The following is a 27,475-nucleotide window of genomic DNA, read 5'->3' as shown; positions in this document are numbered from 1 at the left end:
GAGGTCTTGCGGCTCACACTGTAAGGTGGCCGGTTCGGTGGTGTGCTTCCAGGTATCAGATCAATGGGATGATCTTCAGGACGAGCAAGTGGTAACTCGCCTGGTAGGCCCTCTGAGAAGCAATCGGCGTGAGAGTGGAGGAAATCTTGGCGTTCTTTATCAAGTTTAGACATATTTGTCCTACCCTTATCACTCAATTATTTCATAAAGATCGAGTAAACAAACAGAGTGGATTTCATTAATTTAGAAATGGCCGAAGCCGATACAATAGGGACAGACTCGCCCTTCAGTTTAATGTCAAGTACAATGGTTCTGCCCTTCTATGTAGTCAATGTCGCTTTCCTCGCCCGATAATCGACCACTACGTTGTTCTTGTGGTACCAAGGAATCCCCAAGAGAACATCACAACCTTCCAAAGGCATTCTGAAAAAGTTCTCATGCCCCAAATACCCCTGACAATGCAACCGAAGTTTGCCAATGACAGGTGTAATGGCTACGTCCGTGCCGGGTGCCGCTAGAATAGCCTCCGCAAGTGGTCCCATCCGATCGGGAGTGATCTCGAGCCGCACCGCCAATTCTGGTGAAATGAAGTTGGCCTTGGCTCCTCCATCAAAGAAGATCAGGGCCTCTTGGTCTTTCACTTTGCCCCAAGCTCGGCAAAGTTCTATACTCTCGTCAATGGTGTTGGGATCGGTACCCACACAATCTGGAACCATTCCTGTTTTCATCTTGCCTTTTCTTTCACGTTCCTCAGCTGCTTTCAAACTCTCAGGCCTTTCGTTGTCCTTGTCATTTTGTTCTTTCTGTGCCTTTTTAGGGCACTTCGCAGGGATATGTCCATGTTCCTCGCATCCAAAGCACTTCCCCTCCCTAATGAAGCGAGCTCTCTCCTGGAGGAGTAAGCTTGGGTCGTACATCCTTCTTTTCTGGGTTGCTCTTTTTCTTTCTACTTTCATTCGTTGAAGTCTGTTTGGCTCATTGTGTCATGACCTCATCGGTGGGGTAGGTCAGACTGCCAAAGTGAATGGCAAAACCCCGTTTCGCATGACTCATCAACTCCTAAATAGCAGCTGACTTCTGTTCCAAGCAGTGATCTCGGATCTCTGTAGGTAGACCCAAGGTAAACAGCTCAATCTGTTCTCTGAACGAGATCTTCTTGAATGAAGAGGCGGGTAGAAAAGAGCTCCACGATCTCTCGCAATAAGCATCCACTGTATCTCTCTTGGTCATCCGAAGATGGTTCCAAGCAGCTCGTATATCGCGTTCATACTCTTGAGTCAGCCAAGAAGAAATAAAAAGCTTCTTAAATTTCAACCATTTAACTGGCACAATCTTGTTTAAAAGAAGCGTGGACCACCAAGTTCAAGCATTCCCCTTAAAATAAGAGGCAGCTCTCCAAATCTTGGAGTGCTCTGAGTAGCGTCCTCCCGCGAAAGCGATGTCAAACTGTTGTATAAAAGACAAAGCCTTCGAAGCATCTTTATAACCTGAAAAAGTGTCAAATTTGATTGGTTGTCCACCTTCCTTAAACTCTCGGACTTTCTTGCTTTTATCTTCCAAAAAGTCATATTGGCTGGCTTTATAAAAATTCTTCTTGTTCACATAAAAGTTGTCGTCGTCAGAGTCTGAGCTGTGTGTAAATGAGTCCTCTAAAGAACTCTCACTCACTAGGCGAGATTTAGACTTCTTTGCCTTTTTCTTGCCCTTTCCGAAGCGTTGTTTCTTGCTTCGCTTTTTGCCTTTTCTGTCTTCTTTGCTCGAATCCGAAGAGCTAGAAGAACTGTCAGAAGAAGAAGAAGAAGAAGAATTGGGTACTACTTCAAATCGAACACGCTTCTTCTATTTCTTTGCCTTATCAAATGTCGATTGACGACCCAAATAACCCAGGAAGTCAGTGCCTTTCTTCTGCTTTTTGCCGTGCTTTTTAGCTTTGTTCTGTGCGTCAAAAAGCTAAGAAATCCGTGCATCAACCACCTCTTCTAATTCCTTCTCTTAATATTTCTTGTGAGCAGAAGGTTTCTTGAGAGCGGGTTTCGGGGGTGGTGGTGTGGTTTTCTGCCACTGCTCTGCACTTCATGAAAAGAAGTCTCGCTCATATATTTTGCCAATTTTGGGTCCTTCGCAAAATTGAGCATCATCTTTGTTGCATCGCCGATCAATTGATGATGCTCCATCTCTCGTCGCTCCGCCTGAGTAGGCCGAGGTGGGCCATACTCTCTGCCGGAATCTTCGTTGTGATCCCTTCCCGCATCTCCGGATGCAGAGGGAGTCGACTAATCCTTGCGTGAAGCAATAGGTGCCGCGGAAAAAAAAAATTAGGATCAGATTTCCCGTAGAAGAGAAATCAGTCGTGCTCTGATACCACTGTAACAGACTTGGACACTCCAACTCAAGAATCAACCGCGACAGCACCAAATAACCACTGCAAAACAGTTCAGAGTTCACAATAGATTTGCACTGGCCCGACGAAGTTCCGTGCCTAGAGATATTGGCCCCAAAGACTAGCGCCCCTTTCGGTATTTCTTTTTGTATTAATCAAAGTTCAAAGTACAAGAGTGGTTGGGTCTCACTCTCAGACTCTGCGTCCAGATGCTCTCTGAGTGGGAGCCCAAATCACTTAGTTATTTACAAGGGGTGCCCAAAAGCAGAGCCCCAAAAGCTTAAAGTCAAAAGCTCTCTCTCTCTCTCTTTCCTGGGCTTTTTAGTAATCAATCTCTCAACTTTAAATAAAATAAAAGCAAGCCCAGCGTAGCCAAAAAATGCCGCAAGGAGATCTTCACGCAAAAAGCAAAAGCTACTGCCGTAGAACAGCCTCCGCAATTTCCGGCACCATTTTCGGAATCTGCCCCTGCTGCCTTTAGGGTTAGGGTTAGGGTTAGGGTTAGGTTAGGGCAGAATTAGGATTTGGCAGAAATTAGGGTTAGGGTTTCTGGCAGCATTTAGGGTTTCTGGCCATTAGGGTTAGGGTTTTCAGCAGTACAGCCATGTCACCTGAACCCTAATAATCGGGCAGCCACGTCATCACTTTGTGATAGGTAGGGTAGACTTGTTGGTAGCAACCCAATGCCCGTACTGTTGATAACCACGCAATAAATGAAAAAAACAAGAGCCCGAGACAAAGATACATAGCTTGGAGATGAAGCCGAAACATACAAAAGACTTCGAGCCAAATGTAGAATCTCAGCACAGGTGAATACAAAGGGCTCAATCCATTTTCTAAAGGAGATCCTCTCATTTAACAAAGAGGAAAGAAACGTTAAGCCTTCGTATCTTCACCTTGTTTAAATTTTGAAGCTTTATAAGGTATTGCATTTTATTTGCCTAATTCCCACTATTATTTGCTCTATCATTACCATGTAAACTTAGCACCCCCCCACACTTTTGCCCCCAAAAACAAAAACCCGCATGTGAATCCTCCTTCGTAGAACTTTCCACTCTGCTTTCATGCTTCATGTTACCATATACATGTGGTAGTGATGTGTGTGAATACATTTAGGACCGTCAGGGCATTTCTAATAGGCTTGGACCTCCAAGCGAGAAATCAATAGCAGCACACAACGGTAACTTCAAAATCATTGAACTTTATGAGAGAGAGAGAGTCAACACAGGCCCGGCTTCGTTCCATGCCCAGAGGTATGGCCCCAAACTCTGGTGCCCCTTTCGGTATTACATCGTCATTAATCATTGCCAAGTACAACTCCCGAGGGACCTCTGCTCTCAGAGTCTGCGTCCAGATGCTCTGCGGAGTGTGGCCCCATGGGCTCTTATAAACTTACAAGGGATGCTCAAAAGCAGAGGCCCAAAAGCAATCAATTCAAAAGCTTCAAGTTCCAAAAGCATCTAGTCCAAAAACTAGGGCCAAAAGCTAACCGCGGAATTCCGTACAGCTGCCACGTCATCAATCAACACAAATCGCGGAGCGTCTGCACAGTTGCCACGTCAGCCAGTTCCACGTGATTTTCTCTCTTTTTTAAATCTTCTAGTGTCCCTAGGGCCTCATCGGACATGACCCTATAAGTTGGGATAACTTATAACTTTGGGTCATCAATTTGGGAGCCACGTCATCATTTTGTGACATACCCTCTTCTTGAAAGAATTGTAATCGCCGTCGATTACGCCTGCAAAAACAGACAAAAGCCATAAAACAGTTCAGTAGACACTAACTCTAAGTACCCACGCACTAGACGACACAAATCTAGCACTTGCACAAAGACGACAGTCACTAAACATTCACATCACATTCAAATCATATCACTTAAAAATCCATCCATATCTAGGACCATGATTCCTGGCAACGTGTTTAGCAATCGCATCTAGATCCACATCGAACCTCACTAATGTCGGATTGAGTAATTCTTCTTGCGATCATGTCCAAAGATTCTCAAGACCAAAATGATGCAATCATTTCGTCTTTCAGACCTGCATTCAAACACAGTCACATGTGAGAGCACATAAACCAAATTCATCTCCGGAACTCCCAGGTCGAAGTACTTCTTTCATAAAGTCATCCAGCAGAATACTATCAGCACATCAGTATCCTTGAAGTCCAAAGGAAAATCGATGACTTTATTCCATTTGGGTAATCTGTGACAAAAGAGCGGAGTGACTCCCCTCTTGTGTGGTCCCGTCTGCACCAGATTCAACCCTGCTGATCTTCGAGATCTCTCGGAATAGTCAAAGCTAGACCAAAATATCAAGGTAAAATTCCAAATCTGAGGAGTATCTGCTAGGTCCTCCTCCATCCACTTCGCATCCAATGCCAGAGAGTTCTCGACTAAGTAAGAACTACCATTCACTTAACCGCCGTTTACTTTACCTTTTCACTTTCCTTTCCTAGTGAGCCAGTATCTGTTTCGGAACGAGTATCTCCTCGCTCTCTTCCATTTCAGGTTGCTCCTCAGGCTCCCTGTCGACTGGCACCTCACCCGTGAAGGGTTTCAATAGACTCACATGAGAAGCATTGTGAATCTTCCAATCTTCCAAGTATCTAACAACATTAGTCCGAAGGATACATCATTTATCTTCTCTTGAATCTGGAAAGGGCAATAGTCCCACATTCTTAGCTTTGGAAAAAGCCACTCCTTTCCCTTCCGTTTTCTTAGGCGTGCCTCCTCAAACCATAAGAGCACCCAATCTTCTTCCTTCAGCTGCAAGTTGCGTCGAATATTGTCAGCTGCCTTCTTATGTCGTGCTTGAGACTTCAGCCTCGTGCACCTTGGCAAAAGCAATATCCAAGTCTCTCGTATACTAATCCGCTTCAAAAATCTTATCCTAGGTCTCCGAATTCTCTGATCTACCAGCTGATTCCCTTTTTCTTTCTTTCCTTGTGTCCTGGGACCTTTGGGTAGCTTCGCTAGCTTCCCCTGTCCTATTGACATGTCAGTCTCAATCATCGGAACCCTTAGACGCACTATCATCTGATCTCCTTCTTCCGGAATCCTCTGATGAACTTACATTGGGTTCCCTTAGTTCGTCGGAACGTTCGGATGTGCTACCATCTGATTTTTTCCAGAATCCTATGATGAGCTGTCACCCGGTTCCCCTGATTCATTCTTTTCATTGGCAGACTCTTGCCTTATTGAGGTGGATACTATTCTGTCCGTAGGATAAGTCAATGAGCCCGCATGTGTTCCAAATTGTTTCTTAGCATGTTGCATAAGTCTCTGAATAGTCTCGAATTTCGTTTCGCAAAACAAAGCAAAACCGCTCAATCTGGTTTTTCAAAGTAATCTTCCAAAACAAAGGCAATGGCAAATAAGTATCCCAAAACCTCTGGCAGTAGTCGTCCAATGTATCTTTCAATCATTTTCAAGTGATGCCAAGTCGTGATGACATCTCTTACACATTCATCTGATATCCAAGTTGACGTGAAAATTGTCTTGAATTTTAATCACATAGCAAGTCCTTCTCTGCGTAACAACAAAGTAGACCACCGTGTCTGTACAGTTCCTTTCAAATAAGATGCCGCCTTTCATACCCTAGAGTGTTCTGTGAACCGTCCTTTAGAGAAGGCGACGTCAAATTGTTGTACAAACTCAAGGGCTTGATGGGTGTCCTGGTAGCCTAAAAACGTCTCAAACCTGACGGCTTGACTCCCTTCCTTGAACTCCTTGGTTTTCTTGTCGATATGGTCACTGTCAAAAGAGGACGAGCGCCCCTCCTCTGAACTGCTAGATAGCCTTCCATGCCTTCTAGACTTTTTCAAAAATCTGCTTCAAAAAAATCTTGTCTTTGGCACTTAAAAATTGAGGAACCTTCTTAGCAACCTCGAATACTGCAAATAACGCCTTCCCTCAACACTAACACCCATCTTTAATGCGAAGTGGAGTAATGGGATCCACGGTCCGGGTTGAGGGGCGGGATCTCCAGGCGCACTAAACACGGCCGCGCAAAAAGCTAGGCACAGTAAACCTGGCCAGCGGGAAAAATGAGGCGCGTTGCGGAGATTTGAACCGGTGACCTTGCAGTCCGGGTTTAGGGTCACATAGGCCAACCACCTCACCCGCACGCGCATCATGTATGCATAGTCGTTTTTATGACCTTATATTGTGAGATGACATGCACTCCCCAGGTTGTTCAAATTTAGTGCCCATCCACGTTTAGTTTTTGATTTGACTCTTGCGGTTGCGATCTCCCCAGCTTTCGTGCTTGAACTTCCCCGCCCTTGATCCCATTAACACACACCCCCCCCCCCCCCCCCCCCCCCCTCTTAAATATAGGTGTTACTTAGTGTTGAGGGGCGCCTTCCCCGTGTGTTGTTGTTGGCAAACTCCACCAAGGGCAAATACTTTTCCCAGTAAGTCTTCGGACCCGAAATATAAGACTTCAACAAATCCAAAACCATTGAATTGGCTATCTCAAATTGCCCATCTGTCTGCGGGTGGAACGAGGACAAGAACTATAACCGCGTGCCAATGTTCTCCCAGATTGCCCTTCAAAACAAACTAGTAAATCAAGGATCTGTGTCCGAAACAATGGACTCACGCATGCCACGTAATCAAAAAATCTGGGAAAACCAACAGTCTCACCACATGATTAGGCTTGACGGTTTTCTTTACCAGAATGAAGTGAGCCTGCTTGCTAAATCTGTCAATGACTGTCCAAATGCCATCATACCCACTTTGAGTCTTGGGAAGATCAAAAACAAAATCCATGGCAATGCTTTCCCAAGGACAAAAGGGTATGGGTAGAGGCTGTAAAAATCCTGGTGCCTTATGCCTGTCAAACTTGACCTTTTGGCATACTAAGCAATCGCCAACAAACTCGTCCATATCATTTTTGAGCCTCTGCCAATAAAAGTAACAACTCACACCCTTCAAGGTGGTATCTATGCCGCGGTGGCCGGAAAAAGGTGGACAATGGCACTCTGTCAAAACCTTTTCCCTCAAGGCTGTGTAACACACATCATTTTCCGCATCAAATAGCCGTCCCGTATGGAATAGCTTACAGCTGTCTCTTCACTCTGAATCCGGTGAAAGATATCTACAAAATTAGGATTTGTAACCAAGGGCTTTCTAGACAACGCATATTCCATTAAATTCTTCTATCCCTGAACACGAACTATATGGAAGTGGAACTGTGACATGATGTTAGCCCACCTCATCTGCTTTCCCAAAAGTTGCTTATGCGACAAGTAGCGTAAACTCTGATGGTTTGTGAAGACGGTAAAGTCAGCTCCGAGTAGATAGTGTCGCCACTTCGTAAGAGCATGGATAACTACCAAAAGATCTTTCTCATAAATCTATGCAACCCGTTCAGGACGTGAAAACATCCTGCTCTCGTAAGCTATGACATGGCCTTCTTGCATCAAGACTACTCCCAGATTGCGACCACAAACATCACAATAAACTTTGAATGGCTTTTGCAAGTCTCGCAAGGCCAACACTCGTCTGAGAGTCTGAAAGGTTGCAATCTTTGTTGGTCCCCAAGTAAAAGGAACTCCTTTCTGAGCTAGCATATGCAAAGGAGAAGCTATCCCTGCAAATGAACCGCCGATAATAGAAGCACAAACCCAGAAAGCTTCGAGCCTCATGAACATTCTTCAAATCAGGCCAATCACGAATAGTCTCAATTCTTGCCGGGTCCATTTTTACCCCTTCTGCTGAGACTCGGGCAAAAAACATTTGCTCTTTTTCACATTTACAACCAATTTATGTTGCCGCAACGTCTGGAAAACCCGCAATAGGTGGTATCTGTGTTTTGCTTCATGCTTGGAGAAGACGATGATGTCGTCAAAGAAAGTGCCCACAAACAATCGGTACTCTCTCAAAATCCTCAAAAGTCGTCTTGAAAGCTGTCTTGTAGACGTCTCTAGGAGCAATTCGAATTTGATGATAACCACTCTTTGGATCAATTCGGCTAAAGTAAGTAGAACCCAAAAGTCTATCGAGTTTATCATCGATCCTCGGAATGGGTAACCTGTTCCGGTTAATTATTTCTTCATTTGGGCTCGGCTAACTCCGTAAGATGGCCGGTTCGGTGGTGTACTATCGGGAATCAAATCAATCGTGTGATCTTTTGGACAAGCAGGAGGTAACTCTCATAGTAAGCCTTAAGGGAAAACAGTCAGCCTGAGCTTGCAGAAGTTCTTGTCGTTCCTTTTCGAGGTCAGACATATCTGACCTTTGATCATCATTAAGTTCTTCTCAGAAAATCGAGTAAACAAGAAGATTAGATTTCATTAATCTGGATACGGTCGAAGCGGGTACTAGTGGGACAGACTTGCCCTTCAATACAATCTCTTTGCCCTTCTCATTCTTCAAGATGGCCACGGCACTGTTCTTGGGGAACCAAGGGATTCCTTGGAGGACGTCATACCCTTCCAAAGGCATGATGCAAAAGTCCTCGTGCCCTAAATACCCAATGACAGGTGTAATGGCAACATCTCGTCCGAGTGCGCCTCTAGAACAGCCTCTGCCGATGGCCCCATTTCCTCGGGCGTAATTCCAAGTCAAGCTGGCAATTCAGTTGAAATGAAGTTAACCTTGGCTTCTCCATCAAAGAAGATAAGGGCTTCTTGGTCTGGCACTTTGCCCCATGCTTTGCAAAGTTTGGTACTTTCATCCATCTGATCAGGGTCGATCCTCACAAAATCCGGTACCAATCCTGCTTTCATCTTTCCTTTTCGTCCGCGCTCTAGAATTTCTTGGCTTGTCTTCTAATAGTCCTTTGGTTCTTTCAAGAATTACAAAGGCTCCATCATATGTTCTCACTAAAAATCCTCCACCTTTCCTTTCAACATCCCTCCCTTTCTGCAAACCCTCCTCCGAGAATCAATGGCACTCCCTCAATCACGGCCTCACACATCTCGATAAATCTGGCACAATTTAATTCTCATAGGTGTTTTGCAAAGCTCATCTCATGTCTCTAGAGTACTTGATCAATCTTTTCACACATATGTCAACCTACAGTTGACGTTTATACTCTATTCCGACAAACTTTTATGCCAAAATTTGTCCAAATCATATAGTGGGTAAACGAGTTAGCTCGCTGCTACTGCTCACGCTGCCCTCGCCATCACCTTCAGCTGCCCCTCGCGCTACCCTGTCCTACCTCATCTCCCCCCCCGCCTCAGCCCCGCACTGCCCTGAGCTGCCAGCCTGCTTCCCACTTCCCCTCCTCGCGTTGCCTGCAGCCTGCCCACATTCCCCCACCCCCACCTCGTGTCTCTGTCGGAGTTGGTTCACAGTGGCACCAACTCACTTCGTTCGCTTCGACGCCTTCCACTCCCCTTCTTTCGCCCTTGCAGCAGCAGCAGACACAGATGGAGGATTCTGCTCTGCCACAGAGGGACTCCACTGCAACCCCCTCGCCCGACCCCGCAGAACCCACCATCCGACTTGCTCTCTCGCCGACAGAGCAAGCGAGCTTAGAGGCAGAGGTGGCGCGCCTTCAAGCCACCTTTGTTATCTACAAGATTCTCGGCACCAGACCCAGCAGAGGGGAGGTACGCGATCTCCTTCAGGCCCGCCTTCTCGCAGAGGTGGGCAAGATCCTCAATGTTCAGCTTCTCGAACATGGCTACTACCAGATAGAGTTTGAGACTCGAGATGGCGTCCAAGGTCATCGCGATGAGCCCCCTTGCCATCCGAGCAATTCGAGCATACTTTCAACAGTAGCGCCACGGTTTCGACCCAGCTACCGACGTTCTTGTTGAGGAGGCAAACCTATTCATCTCAGTCTGCTTCCCCGAGCCTGCGAAGGGAGTACCTTCCGCTCCTTTCCAGGATAGGATCCGCGATTGGGGCTGTCTTAAGACACCTCGCACGGCAGCCTCTGTTGCTGCCAAGACAGCCGGCATCCCCACAGTACGTGTTCTGGTTCGTGACACCCTCGCTCTCCCAAAGGTGATCCTTCTACCTCGGGTGAGAGGAGGTTGGTTCCGTCAGAGCGTGGAGTATTCGGGCCTCACGAATCAGTGTTTTATTTGTCGTCAGATGGGCCATCTTGCGAAGGCCTGTCCACAGAGGAGATCCCGACCTACACCGCAGGCTCAGCCCCACAGGGGCCACCACGCCAGCCTAGCCCTCAGAGTGGTCCCCAGGCTCCAGTCCAGCAGCAGTGGGTTCCCACACGGAACCGATTCGACCCTCTTCAACAGGACGAGGTCCTTGCTCCACCCTCCACCTCAGCCTCACCTCCGACAGCCCCTCCTCCCCCCGAGTTCCCCTCCACCCCTCCCCCCCCACCTTCTCCCTCCGCCTCTCCACCTCGCACTCCTCCCTTTGCTGCTCCCCCCCCCCCCCTCTCCTCTTTCTCCCACGAGCCCCCCTGCTTCCACATCTCCTCCTGCTCCTTCCCCGCAGCCATCCCAGTAGGCAGGACCATCTTCGACTACTAGGAGATCTCTTGGTAGTGCTTTTGCCACGAGTCGCTTGGCAAGAGAGGGACAGCCTTTCTTGTGCTAGTACAGACGTCCCCCTTTGCAGCAGCTCCTCGAGGACTGACGAGCTTTGACATTCGTCATCGTTGGGATTTCTTTGCCTACAACTTTACATGGTTCCTCAGTGACCCCTCACCAGACTTTGAGGCAGCTTGCTTCAGAGTTCATGTATTGTTCCTTGCAGCTAGAGGGATAGAGGCCCTGGACTCGGTGGTTGGCTTCTCTTTTCCCCTATGCGACAGGGACCAGCCAGAGTGGACTTTAGACTCAGTGTTGGAGTGGCTGCAGGCACCGGCCCTCGAGTTCTCTCATCACATGGGAGACCTTGGGGTTACAGACTTGGTTCAGACTCTGTGGCCGTTGGCCAAGTTTTCAATGACACCTCCACAATCAGCAGGATATACACACATTGTGGTTCACTTCTTTGCTGACACGCAGAGCCCGCCATGCTATGTACACATACATGAGGACTCTTGGACAGAGGAGGTTGCCTTGCGCATGGCTCGTTCTTCTTGGGCTTGGGCTAGACACTCTTTGCAATCACGCCTATCTCGGGGACGCTCCGATGCGGATTACTCCCCATCAAGGCCTGCCTCGAAGATAGCACAGTTAGTTGTTGTTGCAGCATCAATTCTCCCTCGCTCCCCATGAGGATCGTATCATGGAACGTGCAAGGATTAGGTGGGTCCCAATTTCAACGCCAGAGGGGCCGACTACGTCAGGAGCTTCAACGATGTCTTGTGGGAGGAGAGATTGACCTTCTTATGCTACAGGAGCATCATCTCTGTGTGAGCCACATTAGATGTTGTGGTCAGCTTTTGCGTGGGCGGTATGAGACATTTTGGTCAATTGCATTTGGACCTGGTGGCATCCAGGGAGGGGCATGTAGGACTATTGCGGACTCTTGGCAGCACACCATTGTGGACAAAAGGATTATTGTGCCTGGCAGGGCTCAATGGATCACTATGCAGGTTCAAAGTTGCCTCTTGGGCTTCCTGAACATCTATGCGCCCAATGTGGCGAGTGCACGTGCAAAGTTTTGGTCTCACATTGTAGAGTCTTTGCCGCAGGCAGAGCAATGGTGCATTGGGGGTGACTTCAACATGTTGGAGGACCCCTCTGACAGGATTGGATGTAGCCATACTACTGTGCATGGATTTGAGTTGGCAACTTGGGAGAGGTTATGTATGACTGCGGGTTTCAGATGTGTGGCAACATTCTAGCTTTGTGAGGCCCCCAGATAGCTTGGCCTTCTCTCGTTCGGACCGTAGAGTGGGAGCAGTGAATCTATCTTGGATAGATCGCTTCTACACTAGTGACCACTTCTGTGACTTGGGTGAGACAGTTTGCATTCTGGCTGGGACTTCTTTTTCAAACCATGCACCAATGATCCACAGTGACAGATAGACAGCGAAGGGAGTGCACGATGCTACGCATCCATGAGAGGGTCTTGTTGGACTCTGCGCTCAAAGAGCGAGTGGTGTCTCTTTGGACAGAGGGCTTAGACATGCAGGACTCTCCTACTTACAGAGTGGCCTTTGGACTTGCTCAGCTTAGTCGGCTATTTCTTCAGGAGTCTAGGACCCGCCTGGCTGCAGCGAGAGAGGAGCAGCAGCGTCTCCGACATGGCGTTGCTTCCTTGCAGAGGATGCAGGAGCAGCATCCAGACAGTCCCTGGTTGGAAGAGCAATTGCAGCAGGCTCGCCAAGAGCAGGCCAGCACAGAGGAGAGGCGCCATGAGTTTGCTTTCCATTGACAGGCATCTCGGTGGACCCAGGTGGGTGACAGAGTGATAGGGGCTTTCTTTGAGATAGTGGGACCCCGACATGCGCATGCCAGGGTCAGCCAGTTGAGGAGGCTTGACAGGTTAGTTGCTTCAGAGCCAGAGGACATACATGCAGTTGCTACTGACGTTTACCGTGACCTGCTGTCAACAGAGCCTCGGTCAAAGCGTCAAGATGCATGCAGAGAGCAAGTTTGGGCGCAGATGCCTTGTCTTGTGACTAAGGAGATGCGCCAGAGACTTGAGCTGCCTCTTCAGCTAGAGGAGCTCCACGCGGCCCTCAGAGCACTTCCCCGTGGTAGCTGTCAAGGTGAGGATGGTTTGACTCCCAGCTTTTTCTTAAGAGTACTGGGACTTGCTTTACTCACATCTCTACAGCGCTTTTCAGTACATCCTACACACAGGAGAGATGCCTGACAGCATGAGTGGGCCTGATTTACCTCATTCCCAAGGAGGGTGGCTCCTTGGATGATGGAGGCTGTGGGCTTGGGAGTTGTCCATTGGCACAAGTGCAGTGGGATCCTGGAGAGTAGTTTTGAAGGAACCCTTTCGCTTCAGCCGATAGGTGTCCCTTTCTTTCATTACACTGTTCGACTGGGACGTCATATACTGGCAGCACGGAGAGAGGCTCATCCTACTGCAGCACCTCATTGGCAGGAGGAGGGTCTCACAACTGAGTTCTTGTCAGCTTTTTGGGCGAGGTTGTGGGACGCCAGACAGCCGTGGCGAGTCACTTTATTCCAGTGGGGGCTGGTTGCACATAGAGCTACAGCAGTGGGGAGCTGGCTTGTACATAATGGTCTCTCGGCAGCATGCGCAGCTTGTGACCATCCTATGGAGAGTCAGCGTCATTGTCTTTGGGATTGTCCTATGGCACAGCACGTTTCACTTCGTGTCCTTCGGCTAATGCCAGCTCTTTCCACAGCACAGTAGTACACTTAGGGGGCAGCTACTTGGTCCACTCTCACGGGCCCGGCACTACAGTTTGAGCTATCCTCCACCAGCAGGATGATAGTGATGCAGGGGGGTGGGGTCGACGACCTACACTCCAACCTGCTACAAAGCTTACTCCACAGGAGTGGTGCAGTGAGAGAGGAGTGTTGGGAGCTCGTTTGCAGCCTGACACTCTGGTTCATCTAGCGGGCCCGCTGCTTCAACATCTTTGAGGCTCGACCTGTACCACCAGCAGAGACAGTTTGAGATCTTTGACTAGAGCTGATCCATACTCTCAGGGGACATTTCGAGAGACTCCAGGGCAGCTCTGACCGCATGCGGGAGCATAGAGAGGCTTTCCTTCGACTCTGGCGTCTTGGGCCTTTCTTCACTATGGTCCAGGGTGTGCTCAGATGGCACTACCGTCCACCTGTGTGGCTCTTCTCTCCTCCCATCTCCTGATTTAGCCTCATTGTACATATGCTTGTTTTTCATTGGAAGAGTCTCTCCTTATGATTGTTGTAGCCCTCTCTAGTAGAGGTGGTTGTAGCCCTATAAGCAGTTTCATTAACTATTAGAAGGATCTTTTTCTCGGAAAAAAAAAGAATTTGTCCAAATCTTCATTCTTTTCTTCACTTCCCGCACCGGATTTTAACTTTTTTTTGCCTACCCACTGAGAAGTGTTGTCTTTGTCAGATTCTCCGCGAGAACCCATGTGTAATCTGGGGTTCTTCATGGCTTATGCCTTGTAAGACAAAGCGATGTAGACGGGAGCACACCCGACGCATGATGTACGAAGGGTGGGAGTGGCTAATAAGTCCGGGGTCAAGACACAAAGATTCTTTCATAAAAACCCATGTGTGCTGCAAAAAGGATCGGATCCTCCATAGAAGAAGAATCTTTCTAAGCTCTAATACCATTGTAACAGGCTTGGACCTCCAAACCAAAAATCAATAGCAACACACAAACAAAAACTTCAAAATCATTGAACTTAGAGAGAGAGAGAGAGAGACGACACGGCCCGGCGTAGTTCCGTGCCCAAAGGTATTGGCCCCAAAGTCTAGCGCCCCTTTTGGTATTTCTTTATCATTAATCATTGCCAAGTACAACTCCTAAGGGACCTCTGCTCTCAGACTCTGCGCCCAGATGCTCTGCAAAATGAGGCCCTAGGGGCAATCACCAAACAAGTTCTCAAACAGAACTCAAACTTAAAAAGCAATTTCGACATCCGTCGAGCTCGAAAAGACGACTAGCTTTCCATCCTGAACGTGCACCAAGATTAGGAGTAGATTTCTTTCATAAGGTCGTAGTCAACTGCAACATGGTCCATAAGTGCTTGAATAGTCGAAACAAGCCTCAACAGACAGTGTTCCTATGGTGTTGATGGCAACCCCAAGATAAACCAATCACACTGGACCTCCAAGTTTATCAACTCAAGAAGAGACACCTGTTGAGAGATGTCCAGAAATTTTAAGTTTTAATCTGCTAGGGTTTCTGTGGCAAGCCTTTCACGATACCCCACTCTGCCAAAAGTTGCAATCCCGAGGAAGATGTTTAAAGGCATGTAGCTTTAGAAAAAAAAATTCTTGAAAGCTTGCCAAGTCCTTGGAGTGTGCAGCTTGGTAGCTATAAACATCCACCACTACATGGCACTGCCTCTAAGAAAAACAGCGGCTCGAAAAAAATTCATTATCCTTCTTTGCATTTGATCTTTATGGCTTATGTCCAGTAAGATAGAGCTATGAAGACGGAAGCACGCCCGATGCACGATGAAGTAAGGGTGGGAGTAACTAATAAGTCCGGGGTCGGGACACGAAGATTCTTTAATAACATTTCATGTAAAGCTTGGAAGCGCCATCTTGCTCTATCTGCTCTTTGGTAGGACCGGTGTGCTTTCAAAAAAGCACGCCTGAAGCTTTGATACCACTGTAACAAGGGGACGCGCACCGCATGCCAGCGGAAAAGAACAGATTGAGCAACTTTAAGCACTTCAGGAAATAACTAAGCAAAAAGAGATGCACGACACGAGACGGGTGTGGCGAAGTTCCACCCCAAGAGAGCACTGGCCCCAAACATTGGCCCCTCTTTCAATATTTCTTTATTGTGCTTGAACTCTGTACAACACTCATGACTTTGCTCTGCATCTCCCGCGAGTAGACTGCCAGAGTGAGAGCCCATGGATCATATTTAAAGGCCCTTAGCCTCTAAAAGCAGTTTAAATGAAAAGCATCAAACTAAAAAGCATCAAGGCCAACAGCAGCTAGCCTGTTTTGCGAAAATTCGTAAAGCTACCACATCAGCACCTGCCAGCACAAAACACAAAAATCTGTACAGCTACCACATCAGCCTGTCAACGCAAAATCCGAGTCTTCCGTACAATTGCGCCACATAGTCAGTTGATCGCAAGAGGCTTTGTGTATGTGTGGTCCTGCTTTATTTTAATGTCTTTAGGGCACTTGGGCCCCATCGAATGGGGTCCCATAAGTTGGTGGGAACTCTTTTTAAAAATAGGCCACTCGGCAAGACTTTGCAAGTTGGTAAAACTTCTTCTGGTGCTTCTTCACTTAGGATTTAGGCCTGTCGGCCGGAATGTACAGGTTGGCTCCGTTCTTCAATGGCTTGACACGTCAACAATTTGGGACAGTGACGGTGGTATGGCCTTGTGTCAAACAAGCTACATAGAGACATTACTATGTAACTTTGGACTTGAGAAAAGGCAAATCTATTGCTACTCCCATGGAAACAAGTTTGAAATTGAGTCTTCATGATGTTGGTGATCATGTCGATGTCACTCTTTGTTGGGGATGCCTTATTTATGTATGCAATACGAGGCCCAATATTCAATTTGCAGTCTCACAAGTCAGCAGATTTATGCATAGCCCATTGTCTAAGCATTGGCAAGCTGTCAAGAGGATTTTTTGCTCACACCTCCAACATTGTCTAGACTGATAGTCAAAGCGCATTGGCAGTTGCGAGGAACCCAACTTTTCATGCTTGCACAAAGCACATTGAGGTGGTGCATTATCACTATGTCAGAGAAAGACTCTCAGCGGGAGAGATCAGCTTGGCTTATGTGCCGACACAGGAGAACCTTGCAGATCTATTCACAAAAGCATTGCCTTGTGAGAAGTGAGAAGCTTTCCGCAAAGCTTTGGGCTTGCTTCCCTTTGTGGATTGATCATGCACTCACGGCATGGCACTTCCCTACACACCATGTGCCAACCCTTGTTCACCGCATCACTCCCAGGGGGGATTTGTTACCATATACATGTGGTAGTGATGTGTGTGAACACACTTAGGACCGCCGGGGCATTTTTTCCCTCACTAGGAGGCTTTTTCCCTCGTGCATTGTATATACACCCATCATTCCAGGGCTAACTTATCTTTCCATTGTGCACTAAACAATACACTCTCTATTGTGTGCCTTGAGCTTCTTCATCCTCTCCAAGCTGTGTGTGTTTCCCTGCAACCCTAATTCCAACACTTCATAGATTCCTTCCTCCCCTCCACCAACATTGCTCTCACTTGCACCCCTCATTCCTCTCCTCCCCCTCCTCCCTCCCTCTCCCCTTGAATCTCTTCAGCAAGCCCACAACCAGAGTGCTGCCTCCATGTAAGTAGGATTGCAGTAGGCAGAATGCCTAAATCTGGCCCGCTATATTGCCTGCTTTTTATTCTGCCGTAGGCAGCAATTTAAGGCCCTTGATATAAAAGATATAGGGGACAGGCACCTAACAGAAGGTAAAGGGTCAATTCCCCATAAGGGAGCTGCCCACCTATATGGGTGGCCAGACCTACGACCGAGAGCCATGAACACTATTACATCCACCGGCACCCACTTATAGCAGCTATCTCCCGGAACATTTTCAACACTTTCCCCATTGCCCCATACATCTTCAGCACTTAGGAGTGTTTCCTACAACTGTACCAAAGCTCACCACTCTAGAAGAGCCAGATGGTGCTGACAAACGCTTGTGCTCAAAAATTACCTCAGCTCTGGATGATGCACATTCAAGCATCAAGCAAACACCACAAAGCTTAAACAAGGTTCCATTTAATGAGTCTTCAATGAAAGAATTCAATTGACAACAACAGATAATGCCAAGCAAAGAACAGAAATTCTTTCCAAAACGTCATAACATCCAGCGAACACACAAATTATTGGGCAGAGAAAGTCAGTTTTTATAGAAAGACATGCAGTAAATGCATCGAAAAAAAAACTCAGACCTCTTCATGTGCAACAGTGTCCAACAAAACCAGCACTATGTGAACCACTCTATCCAGTATTCTCCACATATCATCGGTATCTGCTGCAACCCCAGCTACCTTCAAGAGACCAGGTACAGACTCTTTAAAATACTCAGCCCTCCGTCTTCTTATTCGAGTGAGAACTGTAAAACAGTAATACCCTTTTTTATTAGCAAAGATCCCAAAGAGCAAGCTGTGAGTCAGAAGGTAAGACGGCGTACTCTTCGAAAGGCCATCTAGAAGAATGGGGCACAGTCCCAAAGATTCTGAGACAGAGTATGAATGCAGTGCCTGCAATACGTAAGCACAACCATTCGATCTCAATAAAACTAAAAGGCCACACAAAATAAATAGAGGTACCTCCATGTAAGCTGTAAACATGTCACGGGGATCACAGTTCTCCGATAGACTATTCATAAGAGTTTCTGCAAACTCCCTGCATCGTCCATGTGTGATGACAGTAAACTTCACCAGGATGGAAGGCAAATAGATCCCTACGACATCCAGCATCTCCTGATAACATAGAAAGAGCAAGTTTGACGAAGTGATTTTCTCACTTCCTCTCTTGGTATCACTCATCTTTTATCCAATACATCCTTAATCCAACGACAGTGTGCATTTTCCACCTCCGAGTTGAGTGCCCTTCAATCATGTCATCTCAGCCCGCACCGTTTCCATGCAGCAGGAGGTTTTTGCTTAAACCTAGTCCTTGGTCAAAGCATTGCACCACACCTTTAGGTCTCTTTAATATGTGTTTTTTGCAAAGAATTGTGGCTATACATGTAGAAGCAAGTGTACACATGTCCAAACCCTTAGTCACATTTTTGTATAAAGCATTTTAAAGTTGAAGCAGCATCTTTCACTGAAGTGTATTGCATGCGCACTCATTTGCTAAACAAGCAATTTATCATCATCCATGTATGTATCTTCTCTATTTAAGCGATCAGAAATTGCCTGCATACAAACAGAGCACCTCCAGGCAACCGTATCTCGGGTCAAGCATCTCAAGACCTCAAGTCAAGCGCCAAAATTGGTCATGCAGACATAACTATGAGAGTTGAGACACAGTCCTCGGGTGTGCGCATGCGTATGTCTGTGAATATGTGCGTGCATGTGTGGGAGTGTGGGAGTGTGGGGATGTGTGTGTGTGTGTGTGTGTGTGTGTGTGTGTGTGTGTGTGTGTGTGCCTGCGCGTTCACCAGCAGTGCTTCCTACTCCTCTGAGCGCGCTCCTGTCGCCCGCAGGTGTCCCAACTTTCTTCTGCGGGTCTGGGATCTTGCCTGCGCTCTGCGTGGCCTGCTTTTGCAGCCATCTGAGTCAGCAGTTCTGCTGACGGGTTTGTTTTCAGGCGCGCGCATGTGTGAGTGGTTTTAGGTGCGTCTGTGTCCTTTTTTTCTCTCTCTCTGTATACAGCCTTTGTGCTCGCCTCTTAGGTTAGGGCTTCAGTATTCTTGCCTCCTCAGTTGGTTGCGAGTGTGTGAGAGTGACTTTTCATTGCTGGGTTTTCCCCTAATCTGTACAGCAAGTGTTTTTGTGTTCTGATAGAACTAGCTAAGGAACAGAATCTCAATACAGGGCAAGATTGCTTCATAAAAATCAGAGTGGTCAAGTTTCATGCCAGATACCACATGTATCTACAAAAGGCGCAAAGCGATGGACTCCTCATCAGATGATCCAATGGCCCTCATCAAGGAATGCCTGCATGAGGATTTTAAAGATGCATGTAGGGCCTGGGAAGGTCCGGAACCTGAGAAAGAAGTTGTCATTCCTGTTCAGCAATTGATGGATCCTGTTGCCCAGTATGCCTTGAATGATGTTATACTTTTCTTTCCTAGCAAAATGCTTGCGGCGCAATGGGTGGAGTATGCCTTGAATGATGTTATACTTTTCTTTCCTGGCAAAATGCTTGCGGCGCAATGGGTGGATTTCATGTTGAAACGCCAAGCGGTTCGTGGGGTTTATTTTGGAGCTCGAGGATTTTACGAGGTTTTGTTGGCGGATAGTGAGGCCAGGGAGGGCCTGCTTGAAATGTCGCCGTTGTTCTTCAACATGCATATGACATGTGTATTACCATGGGCTCTCACTAAGGACTATCAGAGTCTCATTAGACATAGATATGTGTGGAGGTGGTGGACTTTCCTCGTACATGGCGTCACTTTCTTCCGCTTCTGGCTGCCCAGTTGGGAAAAGTGGTGTGTCCATCCAGATTGGATGCGAATACTAATAGATTTTGCATCTTGTGGGATACACATGTCCCCACATCAGCAGGCATAATGATAAATTCAGGTGACCCATTGGTAGGGAAACGCCATTTTAAGCTGAAATGGGGCAAATTTGCCAACTCTTGTTTTCAATGTGGTAAGTTTGGTCACATGCAATCAGAATGTCCGGAGCCCCATTTGCAGCTTCCTCCTTCTACACAGTCTCCCCCTCCACAATCCCCTCCGGAATTCAAACACAGTGGTGCTTCGAGTTCGCCAACGCCCTCCTTTGTGGATAAGGGGAAAGGGAAGCAGGCGTTGATGCCTACTACGCCTCCTTCCACAATTTCAAAAGAAGGGGAAAAAGAAAAGGACAAAGAAAAAGGGATGGAAAGGGCGAAGACAAGCACACAATGAGGGATGCTTGGATCGTTCGCAAAAAGACGATCAAGGTTCGACGAGCTCCAGCCTCCTCTCGAAATTATGTGCCCCCGTTGAAGATTGCATCTCAAATGAAGTTTCTTTACAATGATGAGAAGTCTCTGGCGGAGGCATGGGATAAGGTGGTCCGATCATATAAGGAAGCAGTTACAAGAGAATCGGCTTCTTTGCCAGGAGCTCTTCAAGCTCTCAACTACTCCTGGTTGTGATCCACCTATGGTTGCTTCTACAGTAGATGTGGATGTGCTCATGGCACTTCCACTTGATTCTCTTGCATTGATGTCCTTTGTATATATCTCATAGGATGCATGGTTCACAGAGATGCATTTCGTTTAACGTGCGTGGGTTATGCAATCATGACAAGTGGAGGCTAACCTAGCACTATGTATATACATGTAAAGCCGATGTGGTAGTTCTTCAAGAGCATAATCAGCATCAGTTTGCCGGTCAGACTTGTTATTTTGCGGAATACTATATTGCCTATGTAGGCAATACAAATTACTCGGGAGTGCTTATGCTTGTTCGGCATGAATTACAGCCAACTATTGCTTATAATGACCCAAATGGAAGATGGATGGTACTATTAATGGGGAAGTCTTCAAATTAGGAGGGGTTTATGCTTTTACAGCTTCTAATGATTGTGCAAGATTATGGAGAGAAATCTCCATGTACAGTTTGGCGTTCGGATGCGTTTCTTTGTGGAGATTTTAATAATGCGCCGGCCGCTGCCGACAATACTGCTGGCCATTCACACATATTGCGCAAGGAATGTCGAGCATGGGATCATTTGGTGCGTTCCTGTAATGCATTGGATCTGTGGCCACTTTTGCATGATAAGGATCCAGGATTTACCTTCCAACATAATGTTCGATCCTCTTATCGAGCTCATCTAGACGGCTAATATCTTTTTCACAGACAGTAGTGTGATACTTTTACGTGCGATATAAGGGTCGACTATACTTTATGCCTTTCCGATTATGCTCCTATATGTTTGGTTTTACACTTTGGTCCGTATACGGATGTTGCTTCATTGCCCAGAAAACGCCTTTTACATGTCAATAATGCCTATCTGAAGCATGAAGTATTTCATGCCATGATTGTGGACGTAATCCCGCCTTTTTCTCTCATATGTACATAGATATGGATGTTGTGTGGTTCCGCTTTGTTATGCGGATCCAGAGTGTTGTTGGCGATTATGGCAAGTATTATATGTCTCAATTGCGTGGTGATGTACAGCAGGCAAGGGACACCTGTCAAAGATTGATGCATATGGCTAATTTCTCCGCGCTTTCGGAAACTGAGCTTAATGCATTGATTTTAGCCCGTACCACTATACGACATAACGATGAGCGGAAATTGGCTAAATGGCAGCCGCATGCAAGGCAACATGCTTTGGTTACTAAAGGATGTGCTTCCAAACAGTTTTTCAAGCACTTACATCATTCTCGCCCATCTCAGGATATCAAAAGAGTTAAGCTTTCCTCTGGCGAATGGACATCTTCCTCCCGACAATTGGCAGAGGCTTTGGTTCCGCACTATGTAAAGATCTTTGAGGCACCGCCCCCTCTTACCCATGAGGCTAGACACGCACGAAATCTTTTTCTGTCACAACAAGAGTTGGAGGTTGCTTTCACTTAGGCAGAGTTGCATGCAAGTCTGCGAGACTTAGGAAGAGGGAAATCTCCTAGATGGGAGGGGCTTACTGTTGAGTTCTTCCTCTCCTTTTGGGAATACCTCAGGGAACCTTTATTGGTAATGATGAATATGGCTTGGGAGAAGAAAGATGTACCCCTCTCTTGGAAGGAGGGGTTGCTCAAGCTATTGCCAAAGCATGTCTTTTGTGATGCCTATCACCCTTATGCCGGTGGTCTACAAATTGATGTCCAAAATGATAGTCAACCATGTTAAGGATTACTTGCATGAGGACTTCGTCAATCTCAGTATGGTTTCATACCTTGCCGACACATCATTACAATTTGGCGAACGTCATCATAGACATGGAATATGCAAAATACACTCAGCAAGATGTGTTGGTTATGCAAGTTGATATTGAAAAGTCTTTTGATACTATTTTATGGGATTATATCGCAGAAACAATGCACAGGCTTGGATTTGGGCCAAAAATTTCGCAGGTGGTCTGCCTTCTGTATGCTCAGATCTCTTCTGCAAGTCTGTTGGGTGGTTCTATCACGGATACTTGGAATCTAGGGCATTCGGTCAGACAAGGGTGTCCTCTTAGTGCTTTGCTTTATGCAATTGCTTCGCACCCCTTGTTGTTACATCTTGAGGCCCTCACTTCCTCGGGTGATCTGCATGGTCTTGCTCTACCGTTCGAAAAGCAATTTATTGGCCAGGCATATGCTGATGACTCTCTTTTTATGCCAAAAAATGTGCAACAAATTATGCATGCTCTGCATTTATTTGGTTTGGTAGCTGGATTGCATGTTAATTTTAGTAAATCCAAGTTGATGCCGCTGAAGGAACTGAATTGGCATAGGCTTCTATGGCTAGGAGAGATTGTTTCCCCTCATACATGCCATCTGGAATATCCGATTGGTTGGAATGTGTCTGCAACGCAGAAACTTGAATGGGTGCTACAAAGATTGCACATAAAGCTTAGCTATTGGAAATTGTCTACGTGGCCACTGCATGTGCGACTTAGGATTGTCCAATGTATAATGATGGCCTATGTGCAATTCTATTTTCCACCTATATGCTGGCCACAGTGGTGCCTTGGGTCTCTCATGTAATGTATGTTGGAACATTTCTGGCATACTTCCTCCCACAAGAAAGGATTGCGGTTTCTATCTATGGATAAGCTATGCATGCCTAAGCGACTAGGAGGGATTAATATTCTGGATTTGCGTCGGCACGTTTTGGCCCAAAAAGCTATGCTTCTGCCTACGCTGGTGGATCAGAGACAGCCATGGACGCTCATGGTTTCACATTTATGTGATGGCATTGTCACGCAATCTTTTGGTCATTGGCATCCTTCGTATTGGGATGTTATTTTTGAGCAGCTGGATGGCCATATTCCGGGTTGTCCCTTCACTCCGTCTCTTGTTGTGGATTGGAAGGCTGTTACCTTGCACTTATCCTGGCACGGTCACCAATCTCCTTCAGAAAATTCACTTCGGTTGGAGAGCATTCATTGGAGCAAAGCTCTCTCTCTTGCTTTGGTTCAGCATTCTCCTCGACAAGCTTACTTTCTTCCACAAAAAGGGATCTACCAGGTTAATTAAGTGGTGGATAATGCGGTACAGGTTCTTTCTTTTCCGATCGTTGTTGTTCATTATGATTTGGGAGCTCATTATCGACACTTCTGGCAGCAAATTCAGCAGCTTCTCACAAATGCTTCTCCAGTGCCTCCACTGTTTGGGGACTCTCAGCTTTCTAATTGGCATCTCGGCCATATTAGGATGGACTGCATATCCGTTGGGTCTGTTTATGCCTTGCTGTAGCCTGAAGCATGGATTGTGGCTCATGAAAATCAACTGTGGTCACTCTCCAGATCTCAATTATGGTGGCAAAAAACACTCGCATTTGGAAGAATCACTTACCACTCAAGGAGATGCATGGTGGGTGCTCTACCGGTTGGTACTTTGCTGCATGCACGACGCATTGCTTCCGTTCGTTGTGTCCAGTGTCATGGGGCTGATAGTCAGTTTCGCATTTGCTTTGGGATTGCCGCTACTCCCGAACGTTCATCAAGCAGGCGTCCTCTGCTTTGCGCCTTTGTTTCCCATCCGGAATCTTTCAAAGACAATTTTGGATCTTTGGAGTTCTTCAACCGCTACAATCTCCGTTTGAGATCTTCTTCAGTTGGGTCAGATTTTGGGTTATGTGGACCCTATGGCACAAACGCAACTCCCTGATGTTTCATGCATTAGAAATTCACCCTTTCCCTTTCTTCAAGTTTTTTCTTGGGAAAGCCCTACATTATGCTTATGATGTGAGAGATATCTCTCTTGAAGCTTACAGGATTTTCTTTGACTGCTTTTAGCTTTCGGAGCATCATAACGCTCCGCTTTTTGTACTTTTTATTTTATTGTGGGTTTTCCTTGTTTGGAGGTTTCCCACTTGTGAATTAAATCAGGATTTACCACAAAAAAAAAGTGTGTGCGCGCGTGTGTTGTGTGTGTGTGTGTGTGTGAGGGGGGGGGGGGTCACCCCCTCTACCGTCGCCAATGTTGGACTGGATTGAGGAGATCCAAGGATCATACGCCCATAGAAGAGGCTACCGTATGCTGTAAGAATCACCGATAAACCACACGGACCACCATCAAATGGTAACCTGTCAATTGGTAGCTGAATCCAACGCACAAAAGGAAAATTTTGAACCACTGTCAGCTCCAAAAACCACCTGCGAGGAGCTGAAAACGCTGCTATACAACAAATTTCAGCGTGCTCGTATGTAGTGGCAAAAGGTCTAGAAAAGGTAGATCTCATTGCTCGTAACTAATAGGGTTGAAAATAGAGCAAAACGGCAGCTATATAACTGCAAAGGAAGTGCAAAAACAAAGGATACCTCGTCCCAAGCAGCATTAAATGTTGAACTAAACCAAAGACGAGTTGTTCGGTAAGATCAAGAAGGGATGCCCAGAATGAGAACCTATGCGGCTGTCCCCCCCCCCCCCCCCCCCCCCCCCCCCCTTCTGCAAAACTTAGATGCTCCCTCCAAAAAACGAAAATCCAGCCCGGCTGAAAAAACGCTACTGGGCAAAAAGCGTGGGAGGAAGTGGGGGGATCTCACGATGCAAGTGGCCTAAAAGCCCAAACACTACAAGTATAGAAGCCGATGGAGGGGCTAGGTGGGAAAAAACCAAAGCACAGGTCGACTCTCTTGCGTAGAAAAGAGAGGTACCACTTCTTAGCCTCTCTCCGACTGCTTCACCATTAGCGGATGGGCTATGATACGCTCATCTATGGGACTTCCACTTCATCCTCTTCTGCGACTTCTTCCATTTTTTGGCCATATTTTCAGCCTCCATGTTGACTAAGTAAAACCTCCACTATGGTTATCTTCACTTGGCACTTGACGGTTCATTGTTTCTTGGCTAGGCACTCATTTTAGTTCTCCAGATTTTGTCCACACTCCAGTTTTTTCCTCCGCAACTTCTCAGCATCTTTTTTTTTCTTTTTTTTCCTTTTCTTTTTTTTTTTTGGGGGGGGGGGGGGGGGGGGTAAGGTGCAGCGGAAGTGATGTTGAACTTTGCTCAAGATGAGTGCTCCGAATTGTGCTCAAGGGTTCCTTTTACTTACGAAAGGGAGAGCCTTCCGTTCCTTTTGTCACGTGACACATCGAACCCTATGTGTCCGTGGACAAGCTACAGCATGACCAGGGTTCAGTCAGTCAAGTCAGTCTAGAATAGGAAGTAATCTGGCACTTTTGTGAGTCTATTAGCAGACCGTGCATGTCCAGGCACTTAGTGTAGATGCATATCCTCTGGTTGCACACAGCATGATCATAAGCATTCCCATCATAATCCTTTAGGGGAATTTTCCAGTGCATTTAGCCTATTTTACCTATTTTTGACATTTTTCACTTATTATTTTTAAGTGACTTTTGTTGGAAAGTAGGTAGGGCAAATTGAGTAAGTTTGTATATAAGCAAACCTAGACTAGCACTAAAGGGCAGAAGAGGCAGCAGGAGCACCATCGCTCAACATGCAACTTCTCAAGCAAGAACTTGGTGGTCTCCCTTCCAAGCAAAAAGGACTCAGCACCTAGCGTTTTTCTCATCAAGCATCATCGCCCTAGAACAGCAGGCCTTGGCGTTTTTCAACATCGCCTCAGATTTCAGCCTTTGGGCATTTTCAGCAGGTGATTTTCAGCCATAAAAGACCATCAGTTTTCAACCCTAAGACCTGCAGAATTTCAGCCACAAAGATCAGCAGAATCAGCCCCAAAACCAGCGTTTTGGATTGTTGCAGATTTCAGCCCATAGCATTTTGGGACAGCAGATAAAGGATTGCAGATTTCAGCCCTTAGGTCGGTGTCGTCATCCCCATCGTCGTTGTCGACATAACCTAGACTTGCATCACTCACATGCATCATCATTGTACCAGTTTGTGCAATCAATAGTAGACCACTCTCGACGACGAGAGTGGGGCCTTAAGAGGAGGGTTTTACAACGTCTCTAGTGTCGTATTCTCTTCTCTATCTCTCAGTCTCATACACTTGCACGCACAGTGTCCATTCACTTTGTTTATGATCATAGCATTCTCTCATTAAGAACAGAAGGCTCTCCCTTCCATAAGGACAAAAGGAACCTTGAGCATAGTTCGGAGCACTCATCTTGAGCAAAGCGCAAACATTCATTCCGCTGCACCTAACATTGGTATCAGAGCTTTGGCAGTGTTCTGTATCACTCAAGGAAAGAACCACGAGAACCACAGAAATTGTTTTTGCTTGTTGCGGTCGCACGAACCCAAGTTCACTTGGCGTGTCGATTCCTAATCATGTTTTGGAAGAGTGACAGGAATCCCAAGAAAGAAGGGCTTGTCCAGCCACCCCTTGTGCCTCTTTTCACTCATTGAGAGCGAACCGTGCACTTAGCGGCCGGCCAATCTACGTGAGGTGGGAAGAAGCAACCTTGGTGTGAGCGCAAGGCCGCCAAGGGGTGCGCCTGCGGAAAAGAGCAGAACTTGGGTGAAGAAAAGATCCTTCTCGAACACAAATTGCAAGCAAAAGAAGACCCTCAAGAACCTCAAGAACCCAAGACCCGCAAGAACCCAAGTTCTTCGTGAACTTAAGAACCCAAGACCACAAGAACCCACGACTTTAGTGGATGGTCATCACTCGAAGCGGAATGGATACTTCGCTTGGAGGTGATGAGCATGAGAGAGGCGAAGAAGAATTTTCCCCACCAGGAGGTTTTTCCGACCCTCCCCCTTCCTCATCTACGTCAAGGATTGCACTAACTCCTATGGAGGAGTTGGACCAGATGTTTATGGAAAGGAAGTTAGAACGCGAAGCAAGAAATGC

The 27,475-nt window shown here is 46.7% G+C and overlaps 1 protein-coding gene across 2 annotated transcripts in view; it reads right to left on the bottom strand.

Moving 5' to 3' along the window:
* Window positions 1-27,475, bottom strand: part of ALF4 (aberrant root formation protein) — a 94,042-nt gene that overhangs the window by 54,656 nt on the left and 11,911 nt on the right. For both annotated transcript variants that reach the window (XR_015185633.1, XM_086493191.1), the window contains exons 2-4: window positions 18,207-18,359; window positions 18,068-18,137; window positions 17,826-17,989 (exon numbers count right to left, since the gene is read on the bottom strand). Coding sequence is in view for 1 of the 2 variants with exons in the window: in XM_086493191.1 (XP_086349317.1) it covers window positions 17,826-17,989; window positions 18,068-18,137; window positions 18,207-18,359 (387 nt within the window). In the remaining variant the exon portion in view is untranslated. The remainder of the gene's footprint in view (window positions 1-17,825; window positions 17,990-18,067; window positions 18,138-18,206; window positions 18,360-27,475) is intronic.

The sequence above is a fragment of the Adiantum capillus-veneris genome, chromosome 21 (genome assembly GCF_014529385.1).
Source record: "Adiantum capillus-veneris isolate H3 chromosome 21, ASM1452938v2, whole genome shotgun sequence".
Lineage (NCBI taxonomy): Eukaryota > Viridiplantae > Streptophyta > Polypodiopsida > Polypodiales > Pteridaceae > Adiantum > Adiantum capillus-veneris.
Note: the sequence above shows the minus strand (reverse complement) of the source record. Positions and strands in the feature narration are given on the sequence as shown.